The sequence below is a fragment of the Lethenteron reissneri genome, chromosome 71, assembly GCF_015708825.2.
Source record: "Lethenteron reissneri isolate LAM-NWPU_2019-01 chromosome 71, ASM1570882v1, whole genome shotgun sequence".
NCBI classification, from domain to species: domain Eukaryota; kingdom Metazoa; phylum Chordata; class Hyperoartia; order Petromyzontiformes; family Petromyzontidae; genus Lethenteron; species Lethenteron reissneri.
In genome coordinates this window covers 525,574-545,547 of record NC_083849.1, presented here as the reverse complement: position 1 = coordinate 545,547, position 19,974 = coordinate 525,574, and the positions used below count along the sequence as shown (strand labels likewise).

Sequence of the window (19,974 nt, the reverse complement as noted above, 5' to 3'; positions counted from 1 at the left end):
GTGGGTTCACAATGGCCGTGTCAGAGACACTGAGACCCTGGGTTCGAGCCCTGGGTCTGGGTGTTTCTCTCAGTGAGTTCACAATGGCCGTGTTAGAGACACTGAGACCCTGGGTTCAAGCCCTGGGTCTGGGTGTCTCTCTCAGTGGGTTCACAATGGCCGTGTCAGAGACACTGAGACCCTGGGTTCGAGCCCTGGGTCTGGGTGTTTCTCTCAGTGAGTTCACAATGGCCGTGTCAGAGACACTGAGACCCTGGGTTCGAGCCCTGGGTCTGAGTTCACCGTGCACCCGAATAAAAAACAAACTGGTGACGCCATCCCGAATCAGTCAGAATCAGAATATTTATTTATTCTGCAGGAGGAATCCGATGGGCTTTAAAGCTCTTGACTCACAGAAAGTACAATCAAGGTAAACAAATCACCCAGACACAAAATCGATACAACACTCAACCATCCCCATCCTACCAGGCCAAGACACATTCGAGATTTACAACATCATAATTTACGATTAAATACGACTCCAATAACTTAAGTCACGATGATCACAACGTAATGCCGGTCCTGACAACAGAGTGACGATTTAGCAATAGAGCAGAGTTGGTGATCTCACTCCCACTTACACCACAACTACCACCACCACCACCACAACTACCACCACCACTACCACCTACACCACAACTACCACCACCACCACCTACACCACCACCACCACTACCTACACCACCACCGCCTACACCACTACTACCACCACCTACACCACCACTACCACCACCACTACCACCTACACCACAACTACCACCACCACCTACACCATCACCACCACCTACACCACAACTACCACCACCACCTACACCACAACCACCACTACCACCTACACCACAACTACCACCACCCCCTACACCACTACTACCACCACCTACACCACAACTACCACCACCACCTACACCACAACCACCACTACCACCTACACCACAACTACCACCACCCCCACTACTACCACCACCTACACCACAACTACCACCACCACTACTACCTACACCACAACTACCACCACAACTACCACCACCACCACCTACACCACCACTACCACCACCACCTCCACCATCACCTACACCACAACTACCACCACCACTACTACCTACACCACAACTACCACCACCACCACCTACACCACCACTACCACCACCACCTACACCACAACTACCACCACCACCTACACCATCACCACCACCTACACCACAACTACCACCACCACCTACACCACAACCACCACTACCACCTACACCACAACTACCACCACCCCCACTACTACCACCACCTACACCACAACTACCACCACCACTACTACCTACACCACAACTACCACCACCACCACCTACACCACCACTACCACCACCACCTCCACCATCACCACCGCCTTTACGCATCACAGGATAAATAAATATACAATGAATTGTAATACCTTAAATATTATTCAAGTAGTTATCTGTTACAACATTACTATTTCATTATTATTACGATTTAATAACGGTTCAAGTTTTCAAATGAGGCTTCTGTATGGGACGAGGGTTCTGTATGGGACGAGGGTTCTGTATGGGACGAGGGCTCTGTATGGGACGAGGCCTCTGTATGGGACGAGGGTTCTGTATGGGACGAGGGTTCTGTATGGGACGAGGGTTCTGTATGGGACGAGGGTTCTGTATGGGACGAGGGTTCTGTATGGGACGAGGGTTCTGTATGGGACGAGGGTTCTGTATGGGACGAGGGTTCTGTATGGGACGAGGGTTCTGTATGGGACGAGGGTTCTGTATGGGACGAGGCATCTGTATGGGACGAGGCATCTGTATGGGACGAGGGTTCTGTATGGGACGAGGGTTCTATATGGGATGAGGGTTCTATATGGGATGAGGGCTCTGTATGGGACGAGGGTTCTGTATGGGACGAGGGTTCTGTATGGGACGAGGGTTCTGTATGGGACGAGGGTTCTGTATGGGACGAGGCATCTGTATGGGACGAGGGTTCTGTATGGGACGAGGGTTCTATATGGGACGAGGGTTCTATATGGGATGAGGGCTCTGTATGGGACGAGGGTTCTGTATGGGACGAGGGTTCTGTATGGGACGAGGGTTCTGTATGGGACGAGGGTTCTGTATGGGACGAGGGTTCTGTATGGGACGAGGGTTCTGTATGGGACGAGGCTTCTGTGTGGGACGAGGGTTCTGTATGGGATGAGGGTTCTGTATGGGATGAGGGTTCTGTATGGGACGAGGGTTCTGTATGGGACGAGGGTTCTGTATGGGACGAGGGTTCTGTATGGGACGAGGGTTCTGTATGGGACGAGGGTTCTGTATGGGACGAGGTCTCTGTATGGGACGAGGCCTCTGTATGGGACGAGGTCTCTGTATGGGAGTCGAACCTGCGACCCCTAAGGCTGTGAGATTCCAGGAGGGTCACGTGGGGCTCGGTCCCAGTGTGAACTCGCTACAAGTTCCAGCCGTGGTCAGACTCACGACTTCTACTGCGACGTCTCGCGGTGAGATCTGCAATGACAAACGTGGAGGGTTTCAGCAGCAGCATCAGCAACATCCTCATCAGCATCATCAGCAGCAGCAGCATCATCACCATCATCAGCAGCATCATCACCATCATCAGCAGCAGCAGCACCATCATCATCACCATCATCACCGGCAGCAGCATCATCATCAGCAGCAGCATCATCATCATCAGCAGAATCATCATCATCAGCAGCATCATCATCATTAGTACCACCACCGCCATCACCATCATCGCCACCACCACTATTACCGTCACCACCACAACTATCATCATCACCACCACCATCATCATCACCACAATCACCATCAACACCAACATCACCACCACAGCTATCATCATCACCACTATCATCATCATCATCACCACCACCACCATCAACACCACCACCACTACTATCATCATCAACACTATCACCACCACCACCACTATCATCACCACCACCACTACTATCATCATCATCACCACGACCACCGCCACCCCCCAAGCTCTCACCTCTCTGGGCTCCGCGAGTCTCCGTCTACACAAAGTCCGCAGCCTCCTGTGGTGACGACTTCCACTCCCCTCGCTCCGTGAACGTCTCGTGGTGTGGCAGGTCACTGGAAGACATCGACACCACCACTACTATCATCACCACCATCGCAACCAACAACATCACCAACAACATCACCACCACCATCGCAACCAACAACATCACCACCACCACCAACATCACCACCATCACAACCACATCACCAACAACATCACCACCAACATCACAACCAACAACATCACCAACAACATCACCACCACCACAACCAACAACATCATCACCACCACCAACATCATTACCGCCACCACCAACATCATCATCACCACCACCAACATTATTACCGCCACCACCAACAACATCACCACCACCACCAACATCACCACCACCACAACTAACAACATCATCACTACCAACATCATTACCGCCACCAACAACATCATCATTATCACCATCAACACCACCACCACCGTGAGTGGGTGAGTGAGTGGCTTAGTAATTGGGTGAGTGACTGCGCCAGTGGGATAGTCAGTGAGTGAGTGAACGAGCGACTTGGTGAGCGAGCGAGCGAGTGACAGGGTGAGCGATTGAGCGAATGGGCGAGCGAGCGAGTGACTGGGTGAGTGAGTGGATGAGTTAGTGAGTGAGCGACTGGGTGAGTGAGTGACTGGGTGAGTGAGCGAGCGAGCGACTGGGTGAGTGAGTGAGCGACTGGGTGAGTGAGTGGGTGAGTTAGTGAGTGAGCGACTGGGTGAGTGAGCGACTGGGTGAGTGAGTGACTGGGTGAGTGAGCGAGCGAGCGACTGGGTGAGTGAGTGAGCGACTGGGTGAGTGAGTGGGTGAGTTAGTGAGTGAGCGACTGGGTGAGTGAGTGACTGGGTGAGTGAGCGAGCGAGCGACTGGGTGAGTGAGTGAGCGACTGGGTGAGTGAGTGGGTGAGTGAGTGAGCGGCTGCTTCACTCATCACGTCTGGGCGAACAGAGAAACGTGCGCTGTGATTTACGGCTGAGCGGATCGAGTGTGGGTCAGCCTACCTGGTCCGACGCCTCTCCAAGTCACAGGCACCTGGGAAGAGAATCGCAGAAGAGGTTCTGAGTCATCGCGTGACAGTGCAGGACACAGAGAGAGTGCACACCACAGACAAAGGTCCCCCGTGTAGCCCTGATCCACTGTTAGGGCAAGTGCTGTTAGCGGGTAGCGTCACTGATTTATGTGACCTCACTCACACACTCACTCACCCAATCACACACCCACAGACTCACACACACTCACAGACTCACACACACTCACACTCACTCACACACTCTCTCACTCACACTCTCTCACTCACACACTCACACACTCTCTCACTCTCTCACTCTCACACTCTCTCACTCTCTCACTCACCCACTCTCTCACTCACCCACTCTCACACTCTCTCACTCACCCACTCTCACACTCTCTCACTCTCTCACTCTCACACTCTCTCACTCTCACACTCTCTCACTCTCACACTCTCTCACTCACCCACTCACACACTCACACACTCTCTCACTCTCACACTCTCTCACTCTCACACTCTCTCACTCTCACACTCTCACTCACACACTCTCTCACTCACCCACTCTCTCACTCACCCACTCTCACACTCTCTCACTCACCCACTCTCACACTCTCTCACTCACCCACTCTCACACTCTCTCACTCTCTCACTCACCCACTCTCTCACTCACCCACTCTCACACTCTCTCACTCACCCACTCTCACACTCTCACACTCTCTCACTCTCACACTCTCTCACTCTCACACTCTCTCACTCACCCACTCTCTCACTCACCCACTCTCACACTCTCTCACTCACCCACTCTCACACACTCTCACTTACACACACTCACTCACTTACACACATTCTCACACTCTCTCACTCACACACTCTCTCACTCACCCACTCTCACACTCTCTCACTCACCCACTCTCACACTCACTCACTCTCACACTCTCTCACTCACCCACTCTCACACTCTCACACTCTCTCACTCACCCACTCTCACACTCTCTCACTCACCCACTCTCTCACTCACCCACTCTCACACTCTCACACTCACCCACTCTCACACTCTCACACTCTCTCACTCACCCACTCTCACACTCTCTCACTCACCCACTCTCTCACTCACCCACTCTCACACTCTCACACTCTCTCACTCACCCACTCTCTCACTCACCCACTCTCACACTCTCTCACTCACCCACTCACCCACTCTCTCACTCACCCACTCTCACACTCTCTCACTCACCCACTCTCACACTCTCACACTCTCTCACTCTCACACTCTCTCACTCTCACACTCTCTCACTCACCCACTCACACACTCTCTCACTCTCACACTCTCTCACTCACCCACTCTCACACTCTCTCACTCTCACACTCTCTCACTCACCCACTCTCTCACTCACCCACTCTCACACTCTCACACTCTCTCACTCACCCACTCTCTCACTCACCCACTCTCACACTCTCTCACTCACCCACTCACCCACTCTCTCACTCACCCACTCTCACACTCTCTCACTCACCCACTCTCACACTCTCACACTCTCTCACTCTCACACTCACTCACTCACCCACTCTCTCACTCACCCACTCTCTCACTCACCCACTCTCACACTCTCTCACTCACCCACTCTCACACACTCTCACTTACACACACTCACTCACTTACACACATTCTCACACTCTCTCACTCACACACTCTCTCACTCACCCACTCTCACACTCTCTCACTCACCCACTCTCACACTCTCACACTCTCTCACTCACCCACTCTCACACTCTCTCACTCACCCACTCTCTCACTCACCCACTCTCACACTCTCACACTCTCTCACTCACCCACTCTCTCACTCACCCACTCTCACACTCTCTCACTCACTCGCTCACCCACTCTCTCACTCACCCACTCTCACACTCTCTCACTCACCCACTCTCACACTCTCACACTCTCTCACTCACCCACTCTCACACTCTCTCACTCACCCACTCTCTCACTCACCCACTCTCACACTCTCACACTCTCTCACTCACCCACTCTCTCACTCACCCACTCTCACACTCTCTCACTCACCCACTCACCCACTCTCTCACTCACCCACTCTCACACTCTCTCACTCACCCACTCTCACACTCTCACACTCTCTCACTCTCACACTCTCTCACTCTCACACTCTCTCACTCACCCACTCACACACTCTCTCACTCTCACACTCTCTCACTCACCCACTCTCTCACTCACCCACTCTCACACTCTCTCACTCACCCACTCTCACACTCTCACACTCTCTCACTCTCACACTCTCTCACTCTCACACTCTCTCACTCACCCACTCACACACTCTCTCACTCTCACACTCTCTCACTCACCCACTCACACACTCTCTCACTCTCACACTCTCTCACTCACCCACTCTCTCACTCACCCACTCTCACACTCTCTCACTCACCCACTCTCACACACTCTCACTTACACACACTCACTCACTTACACACATTCTCACACTCTCTCACTCACACACTCTCTCACTCTCACACTCTCTCACTCACCCACTCTCACACTCTCTCACTCTCACACTCTCTCACTCACCCACTCTCTCACTCACCCACTCTCACACTCTCTCACTCACCCACTCTCACACACTCTCACTTACACACACTCACTCACTTACACACATTCTCACACTCTCTCACTCACACACTCTCTCACTCACCCACTCTCACACTCTCTCACTCACCCACTCTCACACTCTCACACTCTCTCACTCACCCACTCTCACACTCTCTCACTCTCACACTCTCTCACTCACCCACTCTCACACTCTCTCACTCTCACACTCTCTCACTCACCCACTCTCACACTCTCTCACTCACCCACTCTCACACTCTCTCACTCTCACACTCTCTCACTCACCCACTCTCTCACTCACCCACTCTCACACTCTCTCACTCACCCACTCTCACACACTCTCACTTACACACACTCACTCACTCACACTCTCATCCCCTCACCCCCTCACCCCCCTCACCTTTCCTCCTCCTCCACAGCGCCACCGCCAGCCCCGCTGCCCCCCCCCCCCAGCGTGGCGAGCACTCACACACTCACACACACTCACCTTCTCACACTCACTCACTCACACACTCACTCACACACTCACACTCTCACACACTCTCACTCACACACACACTCACACTCACTCTCACACTCACTCACACACTCTCACACACTCTCACTCACACACACACTCACACTCACTCACACACTCACTCACACACTCTCACACTCACTCACACACTCTCACACTCACTCACTCACACACTCACACACACTCACACACACTCACTCTCACCCCCTCACCCCCCTCACCTTTCCTCCTCCTCCACAGCGCCACCGCCAGCCCCGCTGCCCCCCCCCCCAGCGTGGCGAGCACAGCGGCTGCCCCGGCAGCTGCTGCCCTCTCCCCCGCCCTCCTGCGCCCTGCAGACAACGACAAAGATCCCCCGTGTAGCCGTCACAGGATGTGTGAGCAGCAGCTGTGAAGGCTGCCGGCGCTGTGGCACACGAGGGGGGGGTGGGTGGCTACCACCACCACGCCCGGCCGCCTTTGTCTCCCCCAGTGGCGATGTTTACTGCACCACCGCTACGCCAGGTTACTCATTTGAGGCTGAGTTGATCTAGGGGAGTCCCTAGATCGACTCGGCTTCGGAGCTCGCTAACCACTGCACCACCACTCTGACATCAATCACGTGGTGGGCACGTCACGCGGTGGGTAAATCACGTGGTGGGTACGTTACACTGGGTACGTCACGTGGGTACGTCACGTGGCCACATCACGTGGGCACATCACATCACAATGGGCACGTCACGTGGGCACGTCACGTGGGCACGTCACATGGTGGGTACACTGGGCACGTCACACTGGGCACGTCACGTGGGCACGTCACGTGGGCACGTCACGTGGGCACGTCAGCTCACAGCACTGCACGAGGAGTGAGGGAGAGTACGCACCTGCCATAGACACATCCAGATCAGCTGTGGTAGGATCGGCTGCTGTAGGTTCTTCGGATGTTGTAGGTTCAGCTGTTGTAGGATCAGCTGTTGTAGGATTGACTGTTGTAGGATTGGCTGTTGTAGGTTCAGCTGTTGTAGGATCAGCTGTTGTAGGATTGACTGTTGTAGGATTGGCTGTTGTAGGTTCAGCTGTTGTAGGATCAGCTGTTGTAGGATTGACTGTTGTAGGATCAGCTGTTGTAGGTTCAGCTGTTGTAGGATCAGCTGTTGTAGGATCAGCTGTTGTAGGTTTGGCTGTTGTAGGTTCAGCTGTTGTAGGTTCAGCTGTTGTAGGATCAGCTGTTGTAGGTTCAGCTGTTGTAGGTTCAGCTGTTGTGGGATTGACTGTTGTAGGATTGACTGTTGTAGGATTGACTGTTGTAGGTTCAGGTGTTGTAGGTTCAGCTGTTGTAGGTTCGGCTGTTGTAGGTTCAGCTGTTGTAGGTTCAGCTGTTGTAGGTTTGGCTGTTGTAGGTTCAGCTGTTGTAGGTTCAGCTGTTGTAGGTTCAGCTGTTGTAGGTTCGGCTGTTGTAGGTTCAGCTGTTGTAGGTTCAGCTGTTGTAGGTTTGGCTGTTGTAGGTTCAGCTGTTGTAGGGTCAGCTGTTGTAGGTTCAGCTGTTGTGTCGGCTGGTCCTGCACGAGAGAAACAAGAACGTTAGAGACACCCAGACCTGAACTTGAACCCAGACCCCCAGTGTCTGTGACACGGCCACTGTGAACCCCCTGAGAGAGAGAGAGACACCCAGACCTGAACTTGAACCCAGACCCCCAGTGTCTGTGACACGGCCACTGTGAACCCCCTGAGAGAGAGAGAGACACCCAGACCTGAACTTGAACCCAGACCCCCAGTGTCTGTGACACGGCCACTGTGAACCCCCTGAGAGAGAGAGAGACACCCAGACCTGAACTTGAACCCAGACCCCCAGTGTCTGTGACACGGCCACTGTGAACCCCCTGAGAGAGAGAGAGACACCCAGACCTGAACTTGAACCCAGACCCCCAGTGTCTGTGACACGGCCACTGTGAACCCCCTGAGAGAGAGAGAGACACCCAGACCTGAACTTGAACCCAGACCCCCAGTGTCTGTGACACGGCCACTGTGAACCCCCTGAGAGAGAGAGAGACACCCAGACCTGAACTTGAACCCAGACCCCCAGTGTCTGTGACACGGCCACTGTGAACCCCCTGAGAGAGAGAGAGACACCCAGACCTGAACTTGAACCCAGACCCCCAGTGTCTGTGACACGGCCACTGTGAACCCCCTGAGAGAGAGAGAGACACCCAGACCTGAACTTGAACCCAGACCCCCAGTGTCTGTGACACGGCCACTGTGAACCCCCTGAGAGAGAGAGAGACACCCAGACCTGAACTTGAACCCAGACCCCCAGTGTCTGTGACACGGCCACTGTGAACCCCCTGAGAGAGAGAGAGACACCCAGACCTGAACTTGAACCCAGACCCCCAGTGTCTGTGACACGGCCACTGTGAACCCCCTGAGAGAGAGAGAGACACCCAGACCTGAACTTGAACCCAGACCCCCAGTGTCTGTGACACGGCCACTGTGAACCCCCTGAGAGAGAGAGAGAGACACCCAGACCTGAACTTGAACCCAGACCCCCAGTGTCTGTGACACGGCCACTGTGAACCCCCTGAGAGAGAGAGAGAGACACCCAGACCTGAACTTGAACCCAGACCCCCAGTGTCTGTGACACGGCCACTGTGAACCCCTTGAGAGAGAGAGAGACACCCAGACCTGAACTTGAACCCAGACCCCAGTGTCTGTGACACGGCCACTGTGAACCCCCTGAGAGAGAGAGACACCCAGACCTGAACTTGAACCCAGACCCCAGTGTCTCTGACACGGCCACTGTGAACCCCCTGAGAGAGAGAGAGAGACACCCAGACCTGAACTTGAACCCAGACCCCAGTGTCTCTCACACGGCCACTGTGAACCCCCTGAGAGAGAGAGAGACACCCAGACCTGAACTTGAACCCAGACCCCAGTGTCTCTGACACGGCCACTGTGAACCCCCTGAGAGAGAGAGAGACACCCAGAGACCTGAACTTGAACCCACCTATCACGCAGAGCGCTCGCTTCTTCTTGCCGCAGTGTTCGTCGTTCCAGCGGCCGTGCCTCGCGTGGCGCACTGCCACGTGGTCGGCCCCTTCCCTCGTCACGTGGTCGTCCCCCGTCACGTGACCGGCCCCTTCCCTCGTCACGTGGTCGTCCTCCGTCACGTGGCCGGCCCCTCCCCTCACCACGTACATCTCGACGCAGTCTTCTCTGGCGAGGTTGTTCGGTTCGGACGGGGCCCAGTTCAGGAATCCGTCGGCGGAGGAATTGTCGATCCATCTCCACTGCAGGCCGCCCACCTGCGTCGGAGGCGGGGTCAGAGGTCGCCGTCTTATTGGGGAATCCGAAGAGCCGCAAAGCTCTTGTTCGTAGTGGCAGATGGAAGCGGATGCATTCAGATTCGGATGAGATTGCATCGATGATGGTGATGATGATGATGTTCATGATGGTGGTGGTATCGATAGCGATGTTGATGATGTTGATGGTGTTGTTTTTCATGTCGATTGAGTTGTTGATGGTGATGGAGTTGTTGTTGATGGTGATGTTGATGAAAACTACATCCCATGAAAACGCACAGGCCCTTGTTGGTGGTGGTGCTGGTGGTGGTGATGGTGGTGCTGGTGATGGTGGTGCTGGTGGTGCTGGTGGTGGTAGTGGTGGTAGTGGTGGTGGTGGTAGTGGTGGTGGTAGTGGTGGTGCTGGTGGTAGTGGTGCTGGTAGTGCTGGTGCTGCTGGTGGTGCTGGTGGTAGTGGTGTTGGTAGTGCTGCTGGTGGTGCAATCCGAACCTTCCGCAGTCCGATCCAGAACTTGCCGTCGCTCTCCGCCGCCAGTGCGGACGCGAGTCTCGCGTTGACCCCGGCGCCGGTGACGACCGCCAGGTCAGCGCCGGCCTCCCGGCAGTAGTCGCGAGCCCTCCGCCAGGTCGTGGCGTGTGGGGACACGTGGAGACGCCACCCGCCTGTTGCCGTGTTCAGATTCAGTTTTCACGTATCAGGTAGAGACACAGACTCACACAGAGACCCATATAATCACACAGAGACCCACAGACTCACACAGAGACCCATAGACTCACACAGAGACCCACAGACTCACACAGAGACCCACACTCACACAGAGACCCATAGACTCACACAGAGACCCACAGATTCACAGAGACCCACAGACTCACACAGAGACCCACACTCACACAGAGACCCATAGACTCACACAGAGACGCACAGACTCACACAGAGACCCACACAGAGAGCCACAGACTCACACAGAGACCCACATAATCACACAGACTCCCACAGACTCACACAGAGACCCACAGACCCACACAGACTCACACAGAGACCCACAGGTGCCAACAGACTCGCACAGAGACGCACAAACTCACCGGCTATGACTGTGAATGTGATTGCGGAGAGCAGCAGCATCTTGCGCTGATGTCGGTATCCCGTTCGTGAATCTGCTGGCACCACGGGCAAGGGTGACACGCGGAGTGACTGCCGCACAGACACACACACATACACACACACAGACATGCACAGACACACACACAGACACGTGAAATCACGCACCTTACCCAAACGACGACTCGGATCTTCAGGTAGCGCTGTTAAACACTCGCAATTGTGACGTCTCTCTCTCTCTGTCTATCTGTGTCTCTCTGTCTCTCTCTGTGTCTCTGTGTCTCTCTCTCTGTCTCTGTGTGTTTTTGTGTCTCTGTGTCTCTCTCTCTGTGTCTCTCTGTGTCTCTGTGTCTCTGTGTGTCTCTCTGTCTCTGTGTGTCTCTGTGTCTCTCTCTCTGTCTCTGTGTGTTTCTGTGCGTCTCTGTGTCTCTCTCTGTCTCTGTGTGTCTCTGTGTGTCTCTGTGTGTCTCTCTGTGTCTCTGTGTGTCTCTGTGTGTCTCTGTGTGTCTCTGTGTCTCTCTCTGTGTCTCTGTGTGTCTCTGTGTCTCTCTCTGTCTCTGTGTGTTTCTGTGTGTCTCTGTGTCTCTCTCTGTCTCTGTGTGTCTCTGTGTGTCTCTGTGTCTCTCTCTGTGTCTCTCTCTGTCTCTGTGTGTCTCTGTGTGTCTCTGTGTCTCTCTCTGTGTCTCTGTGTCTCTGTGTGTCTCTGTGTCTCTCTCTGTCTCTGTGTGTCTCTGTGTGTCTCTGTGTCTCTCTCTGTCTCTGTGTGTCTCTGTGTGTCTCTGTGTCTCTCTCTGTCTCTGTGTGTCTCTGTGTGTCTCTGTGTGTCTCTGTCTCTCTGTGTCTCTGTGTGTCTCTGTGTCTCTCTCTGTCTCTGTGTGTCTCTGTGTCTCTCTCTGTCTCTGTGTGTCTCTGTGTGTCTCTGTGTGTCTCTGTGTGTCTCTGTGTCTCTCTCTGTGTCTCTCTCTGTCTCTGTGTGTCTCTGTGTGTCTCTGTGTGTCTCTGTGTGTCTCTGTGTCTCTCTCTGTGTCTCTCTCTGTCTCTGTGTGTCTCTGTGTGTCTCTGTGTGTCTCTGTGTCTCTCTCTGTGTCTCTGTGTGTCTCTGTGTGTCTCTGTGTGTCTCTGTGTGTCTCTGTGTCTCTCTCTGTGTCTCTGTGTGTCTCTGTGTGTCTCTGTGTGTCTCTGTGTGTCTCTGTGTGTCTCTGTGTGTCTTCTGTGTCTCTGTGTGTCTCTGTGTGTCTCTCTGTGTCTCTGTGTCTCTCTCTGTGTCTCTGTGTGTCTCTGTGTGTCTCTGTGTGTCTCTGTGTGTCTCTGTGTGTCTCTGTGTGTCTCTGTGTCTCTGTGTGTCTCTCTGTGTCTCTGTGTCTCCGTCACCCACGACTCTCTCCTTCTCCCTCCTGCTAACGTGTCCCTCTTATACCCAACGCCGGTACCTTCGAGTGAGACGCCCCTCGTGATCTCATGGAAAGAAACGCGAAGTGCGTGACCGTTTCCTCTCTGGGAGACGACACGGGCGGCAGAGAGAGACACACGGAGAGAGCGAGGAAGGTGAAAATTGAGGAAAATCTAATTTGGGGAGCCGGGAAGACCCCCCCCCCCCTTCTCCCCCGAGGAATCAATTCGCACGGAGTGTTGGAAATTCCACACCACCACCACCCTCCCTCCCTCCCTCCATGCGCTCCGCAACAAATCCCGGCGTGGTCAGAAGGGGAGGAAGCGCCTGTTAGTTTAGCTTAGAGGGTTATTGTTTAAAAAAAAAGTTAAGAAAATAAACTCCAAACTAAACATGTTTTGCATTCGACAATTCCCAGCGGACCTCGCGGGACCAGCCGTGCCGATGACCAGAGGTTGGAAATTCCCGCCACGTGATTAAGTTGTAGTTAGCAATGAGTGTTGATGATGGCCATTGATGATGATGAATTACGATGAATGACCATCACCATCATCAGGGGTCTCGTGGAAGGCGGGAAGGGAGCGTCTGGGGAGTGGCACGTGGTCTGTGAGGCGTGCAGAGCGGCGAGTCGGTGATAAACTCACTCAGCAACTCACCAACTCACCAAGTCACTCACCAACTCACTCACCAGCTCACTCACCAACTCACTCACCACTCACTCACCAACTCACTCACCAACTCACTCACCAACTCACTCACCAGCTCACTCACCAACTCACTCACCAGCTCACTCACCAACTCACTCACCAAGACACTCACCAACTCACTCACCAACCCACTCACTAGCTCACTCACCAACTCACTTACCAACTCACTCACCAACTCACTCAGCAAACTCACCCACCAACTCGCTCACCAGCTCACTCAGCAAACTCACTCACCAACTCACTCACCAGCTCACCCGCTCACCAACTCGCTCACCAACTCACTCACTCACCAACTCGCTCACCAACTCACTCACCAAACTCACCATCGATGAACTCACGTGTTGTGTGTTTATGTATGTTGATGTATGATGTGTGTTGATGTATGTTGTGTGATGTATGTTGTGTGTTGATGTATGATGTATGTTGTGTGTTTATGTATGTTGTGTGTTGATGTATGATGTGTATTCTTGGTTCTTTCGGTAAAGTCACGTAGATAGAAAATAAATAAAATACTAATAATAAATAGAAAAAAATAAAAGCAAAAAACCCACGACGTTTCGATCACAACACGAGCGGTCTTCATATAAACAAAAATATTTTCTCTCCGCCTGATGGTGGTGGTGGTGGCGGTGGTGGTGGCGGTGGTGGTGATGGTGGTGGCGATGGTGGTGGCGATGGTGGTGGCGATGGTGGTGGTTGTGGTGGTGGTTGTGGTGGTGATGGTGGTGATGGTGGCGGCGGTGGTGGTTGTGGTGGTGGCGGTGATGGTGGTGGCAGTGATGGCGGTGATGGTGGTGGCGGTGATGGCGGTGGTAGCGGTTATGGTGGTGATGGTGGTGGTGGCGGTGATGGTGGTGATGGTGGTGGTGATGGTGGTGATGGTGGTGGTGGCGGTGATGGTGGTGATGGTGGTGGTGGTGATGGCGGTGGTGGCGGTTATGGTGGTGATGGTGGTGGTGGCGGTGATGGTGGTGATGGTGGCGATGGTGGCGGTGATGGTGGTGGTGGCGGTGATGGTGGTGATGGTGGTGGTGATGGTGGTGGTGATGGTGGTGGTGGCGGTGATGGTGGTGATGGTGGTGGTGATGGTGGTGATGGTGGCGGTGATGGTGGTGATGGTGATGGCGGTGGTGGTGGTGGTGATGGTGGTGATGGTGGTGGTGGCGGTGATGGTGGTGATGGTGATGATGGTGATGGTGGTGGCGGTGATGGTGGTGATGCTGATGATGGTGATGGTGGTGGCGGTGATGGTGGTGATGGTGATGATGGTGATAGTGGTGGTGGTGGCGGTGATGGTGGTGGTGATGGTGGTGGTGATGGTGATGGTGGTGGCGGTGATGGTGGTGGTGATGGTGGTGGTGGTGGTGGTGATGGTGGTGATGGTGGTGATGGTGACGGCACTGGACGTGGCTGCCTGTAACCCGCACTGTGGAGGCGTGGGGTTGGTGAACCACACAGAGATGGGGCGTGAAACTCCCTCCACTACCCCTCGGCATTGAGGGTCGTCATGTCCCGGCTTGGAGCCAGGGAACGATGGCTCGAACCCAGGTCCCCAGTGTAGATGACTCAGTGTCTCTGACACGGCCCTTGTGAACCCCATGAGAGAGACACCCAGACCCAGGGCTCGAACCCAGGATCTCTGTGTCTCTGACACGGCCATTGTGAACCCACTGAGAGAGAGAGAGACACCCAGACCCAGGGCTCGAACCCAGGATCTCTGTGTCTCTGACACGGCCATTGTGAACCCCCTGAGAGAGAGACACTCAGACCCAGGGCTCGAACCCAGGTCCCCAGTGTCGATGACTCAGTGTCTCTGACACGGCCATTGTGAACTCACAGAGAGAGAGAGACACCCAGACCCAGGGCTCGAACCCAGGTCCCCAGTGTCGATGACTCAGAGTCTATTGCGTGGCTCATCGAGTGGAAATTCACAGCAGCAGCAGCCAAAGACTCCGAGCCGCGGGCTGCTGACGTTGATTCTAAATGTGGAGGGAAAATGCGGAGGACCCCGAGACAAAATCCACGCGACCCACAGAGAGAGAGACGCAGACTCCAAATATACAGCAGCAGGCGTCGTCAGGGTCGGGGTCGAACCCACGACCTCCTGCACACCAGGCGAGGTAGTCAACATCTCCTAGCCACCGTGATGATGATGATGAGAGAGACACGCAAACTCCAACTATACAGCAGCAGCAGGCGTCAGGGTCGGGATAGAACCCACGACCTCCTGTACACCAGGCGAGGTAGTCAACATCTGTGGCCACCGTGATGATGATGATGATGAGAGAGACACGCAGACTCCAAATATACAGCAGCTGTAGGCGTCAGGGTCAGGATGGAACCCACGACCTCCTGCACACCAGGCGAGGTAGTCAACATCTCCTAGCCACCGTGATGATGATGATGATGAAACACGCAGACTCCAAATATACAGCAGCTGTAGGCGTCAGGGTCAGGATGGAACCCACGACCTCCTGCACACCAGGCGAGGTAGTCAACATCTCCTAGCCACCGTGATGATGATGATGATGAGAGAGACACGCAAACTCCAAATATACAGCAGCTGTAGGCGTCAGGGTCAGGATGGAACCCACGACCTCCTGCACACCAGGCGAGGTAGTCAACATCTCCTAGCCACCGTGATGATGATGAGAGAGACACGCAAACTCCAAATATACAGCAGCTGTAGGCGTCAGGGTCAGGATGGAACCCACGACCTCCTGCACACCAGGCGAGGTAGTCAACATCTCCTAGCCACCGTGATGATGATGATGATGAGAGAGACACGCAGACTCCAAATATACAGCAGCTGTAGGCGTCAGGGTCAGGATGGAACCCACGACCTCCTGCACACCAGGCGAGGTAGTCAACATCTCCTAGCCACCGTGATGATGATGATGATGAGAGAGACACGCAAACTCCAAATATACAGCAGCTGTAGGCGTCAGGGTCAGGATGGAACCCACGACCTCCTGCACACCAGGCGAGGTAGTCAACATCTCATAGCCACCGTGATGATGATGATGATGAGAGAGACACGCAAACTCCAAATATACAGCAGCTGTAGGCGTCAGGGTCAGGATGGAACCCACGACCTCCTGCACACCAGGCGAGGTAGTCAACATCTCCTAGCCACCGTGATGATGATGATGATGAGAGAGACACGCAGACTCCAAATATACAGCAGCTGTAGGCGTCAGGGTCAGGATGGAACCCACGACCTCCTGCACACCAGGCGAGGTAGTCAACATCTCATAGCCACCATGGAGCCACCCGCAGCGCCGCTGCTGCTGACCCAGCGTCTCGCCTCCTCCTGCACGTGGCGCCGAGACGCGTCCGGGGCCCCTCCCCCCTCCCCCCTCTCTTCTTCTCCCCTCCCTCCTCCTCCACTCTCCCTCCCTCCTCCCCCCTCCTCCCTCTTCCCCCCCCTACCTTCCTTGTAGTAGCATCTACACGTGTAGATGCTACTACGCGTGTAGCTACTACTACACGCGTAGTAGCTACTACTACACGCGTAGTAGTAGCTACTACTACACGCGTAGTAGTAGCTACTACTACACGCGTAGTAGTAGCTACTACTACACGCGTAGTAGTAGCTACTACTACACGCGTAGTAGTAGCTACTACTACACGCGTAGTAGTAGCTACTACTACACGCGTAGTAGTAGCTACTACAACACGCGTAGTAGCTACTACTACATGTATTACACATGTAGTAGTAGCTACATATGTAGTACACATGTAGTACCCATGTAGTACACATGTAGTAGCTACGGGCCCCGCACTTTCAAGGCCCCAGCGCTAAACGCTTTCAAGCTATCAATTCCGGTTCAGTGATTCTGCACTTGCTCTATTACGCTAGTACTATACCGCCTTCGACTTTTACAAACGACCGGTGTGTTTAAAGTTAGCAATTTGTCGTACTATCTGGCTGTATAGCAAATGAAAAAATACAATTACTTTACTGGGCAAGCAAATCATTTGCGTGTTTTTAATAGTTATGTTTTTTTTTAAACGCAGGGCCTCTTTATAACAACACATACACCAGGCTCCGCACCAGCTCCATGCGGCAAACTTCACACGCAGCGAGCGGCTCCAAGTCGCCCTGTGGGACAGGCGACGAAGCCCCCAGAGCGGCGCTGGCGAACAGAATTCGCGGTCGGCTCAGGACGAGGAGCTTTGAAACCTCTCGGGGTCCCGCCGGGATTGCCTCGGGGTGAGCCGCCCGTTTCCTCGCACTGCGCATCAACAATGATCTGGCTCAGAGCATCTTCTAATAATACAAACTCCTCATGGGACCTCCCTTGCCAGGGCCACAAAATGGGAAGAGGTTTCCACTTTTTTCTGGCGACAAAACAGGAGTCGTGTTTAGATCTTGATTTGAGACCTTTTGCGACTGCAGGAATCCATTCTCTTTGGTTCTTAGGGTAAAGTCACGTGGGTAGAAAACATAAAACCAAATAAAAATATGATATATTTTAATTTTGTTACATTTTTGTACCTAAATTTTTTTTTTACATAAATAAAAAATAATTATATATCACCATATATATTTTTTTCTTTAGTTTAATTTTCTACCTACGTGACTTTACCGAAAGAACCAAGAATATCTTAACATCGCTGCTTTGTTGCCAGAAAAAAGGGGAAATCCTATTCCCAATACGAATCATCATCATCATCGTCATCATCGTGGTGGTGGTGGAGGAGCGACTCGTGGTGGTGGTGGTGGAGGAGCGACTCGTGGTGGTGGTGGAGCGACTCGTGGTGGTGGAGAAGCGACTCGTGGTGGTGGTGGTAGTGGTGGTAGTGGTGGTGGAGGAGCGACTCGTCAATAAAAACGAGCGGAGTGCCGGGAAGATGGAAACGCAGCGAGTTGGCACAGTAGGGGGCACAGGTTGTGTGCATCTAGCAGTCATCTCAGTCGACCCATGGCACCACCTGGGTCTGTCCCTTGACAACACAACATACACACACACGACACACACTACACACAACATACACACACACCACACACACACTACACACAACACACACACCACACACACCACACACGACACACCACACACACCACACACACACCATACACACACGCACGACACACAACATACACACACACGACACACACTACACACACACCACACACACACACGACACACACCACACACGACACACCACACACACCATACACACACGACACACACACCACACACAACACACGAGACACACCGCACGTGGCGTTGGTGCTGTATTGTCGTCACGTGTCGCCAACGCCGCTGTTTACAAACATCGAGTCAACGATGGGCACACGAGACAAATAAATAGGGCGCCCCACGGGAGAGAGCCCAGCAAGCTGAGCGAGTTGAGAGAGAGCCTATATTCTTAGGTTTTTTTCACGTAGGTAAAAAATTTTAATTAATAAAAGTAAATTTCGATTTAAAGCTTTCGTGACTGCAGGGATTCATCTTCTTGGTTCTTTCGGTAAAGTCGCGTAGAAGGGAAATAATAAAATAATAAAAAATAAAACATAATAAAATAATTCATTCTCACGACGTTTCGGCCACAACGCAAGCAGCCGTCCTCAGGTGAAAACCAGGTCTGTCGGGGAGACAGCATTCAGACGCCTGAGGACGGCTGCTTGCGTTGTGGCCGAAACGTCGTGAGAATTATTTTATTGTTTTATTTTAATTATTTTATTATTTTCCTTCTACGTGACTTTACCGAAAGAACCAATAAGATAATAAAAGTAAATTAAAATAAAAAATCACGATGTTTCGGAGGCAACACAAGCTTCCATCTTCACCTGAAGACGGAAGCTTGTTGCCTCCGAAACGTCGTGATTTTTTTTATTTTATTTTACTTTTATTAATTTTAATTTTTTACCTACGTGACTTTACCGAAAAAACCTAAGAATATAAATCCTTGCAGTCACGAAAGCTTCAAATCTAGAGAGAGCCGAGTTGAGAGAGAGCCGATATCGTGAGCCGAGTGAACGCGACCGCGTTTCCAGTTCACGGAGCCGTCTTTGCCGCTGTGCGTAAATCTAAGTTGTCTTGTGGTTGTTGTTGTTGTTTGACTTGCATCCCACTGGGATTTTTGCACACAGCGTTAGTGTACGGTGATTTTTTCTGCAATATTTTGCTGTCTTTTCTTGGATTTTCTGTTTGCACTCAGTCACTTATTCACTTGAAGATGTTTTCTTGTTCATGTTTTAGTTTTTTGCGGTTGCACCCGATTCAAGAGCCGTA

At 53.0% G+C, this 19,974-nt stretch overlaps 1 protein-coding gene across 5 annotated transcripts; it reads right to left on the bottom strand.

Annotated features, from left to right (window-relative positions):
• Positions 1-323: 323 nt before the first annotated feature.
• On the bottom strand, positions 324-12,085 carry LOC133361225 (microtubule-actin cross-linking factor 1, isoforms 6/7-like). 5 transcript variants are annotated; one of them, XM_061580114.1, is made up of 10 exons: positions 11,806-12,085; positions 11,617-11,688; positions 11,024-11,196; positions 10,239-10,536; positions 8,122-8,796; positions 7,480-7,590; positions 4,117-4,147; positions 3,049-3,152; positions 1,133-2,540; positions 324-940 (listed from the first exon to the last, which is right to left on the bottom strand). In XM_061580114.1, the coding sequence occupies exons 2-8, from the start codon at positions 11,654-11,656 to the stop codon at positions 3,074-3,076; spliced, it is 1,407 nt and encodes a 468-aa protein (XP_061436098.1). In that variant the 5' UTR covers positions 11,657-11,688; positions 11,806-12,085; the 3' UTR covers positions 324-940; positions 1,133-2,540; positions 3,049-3,073. The 5 variants fall into 5 exon arrangements, with proteins under 5 accessions (XP_061436098.1, XP_061436095.1, XP_061436097.1 ...); XM_061580111.1 differs by having other exon boundaries at positions 7,480-7,583; positions 11,801-12,070; XM_061580113.1 differs by having other exon boundaries at positions 7,480-7,583; positions 11,617-11,691; positions 11,806-12,070.
• Between the last annotated feature and the right edge of the window lie 7,889 nt (positions 12,086-19,974).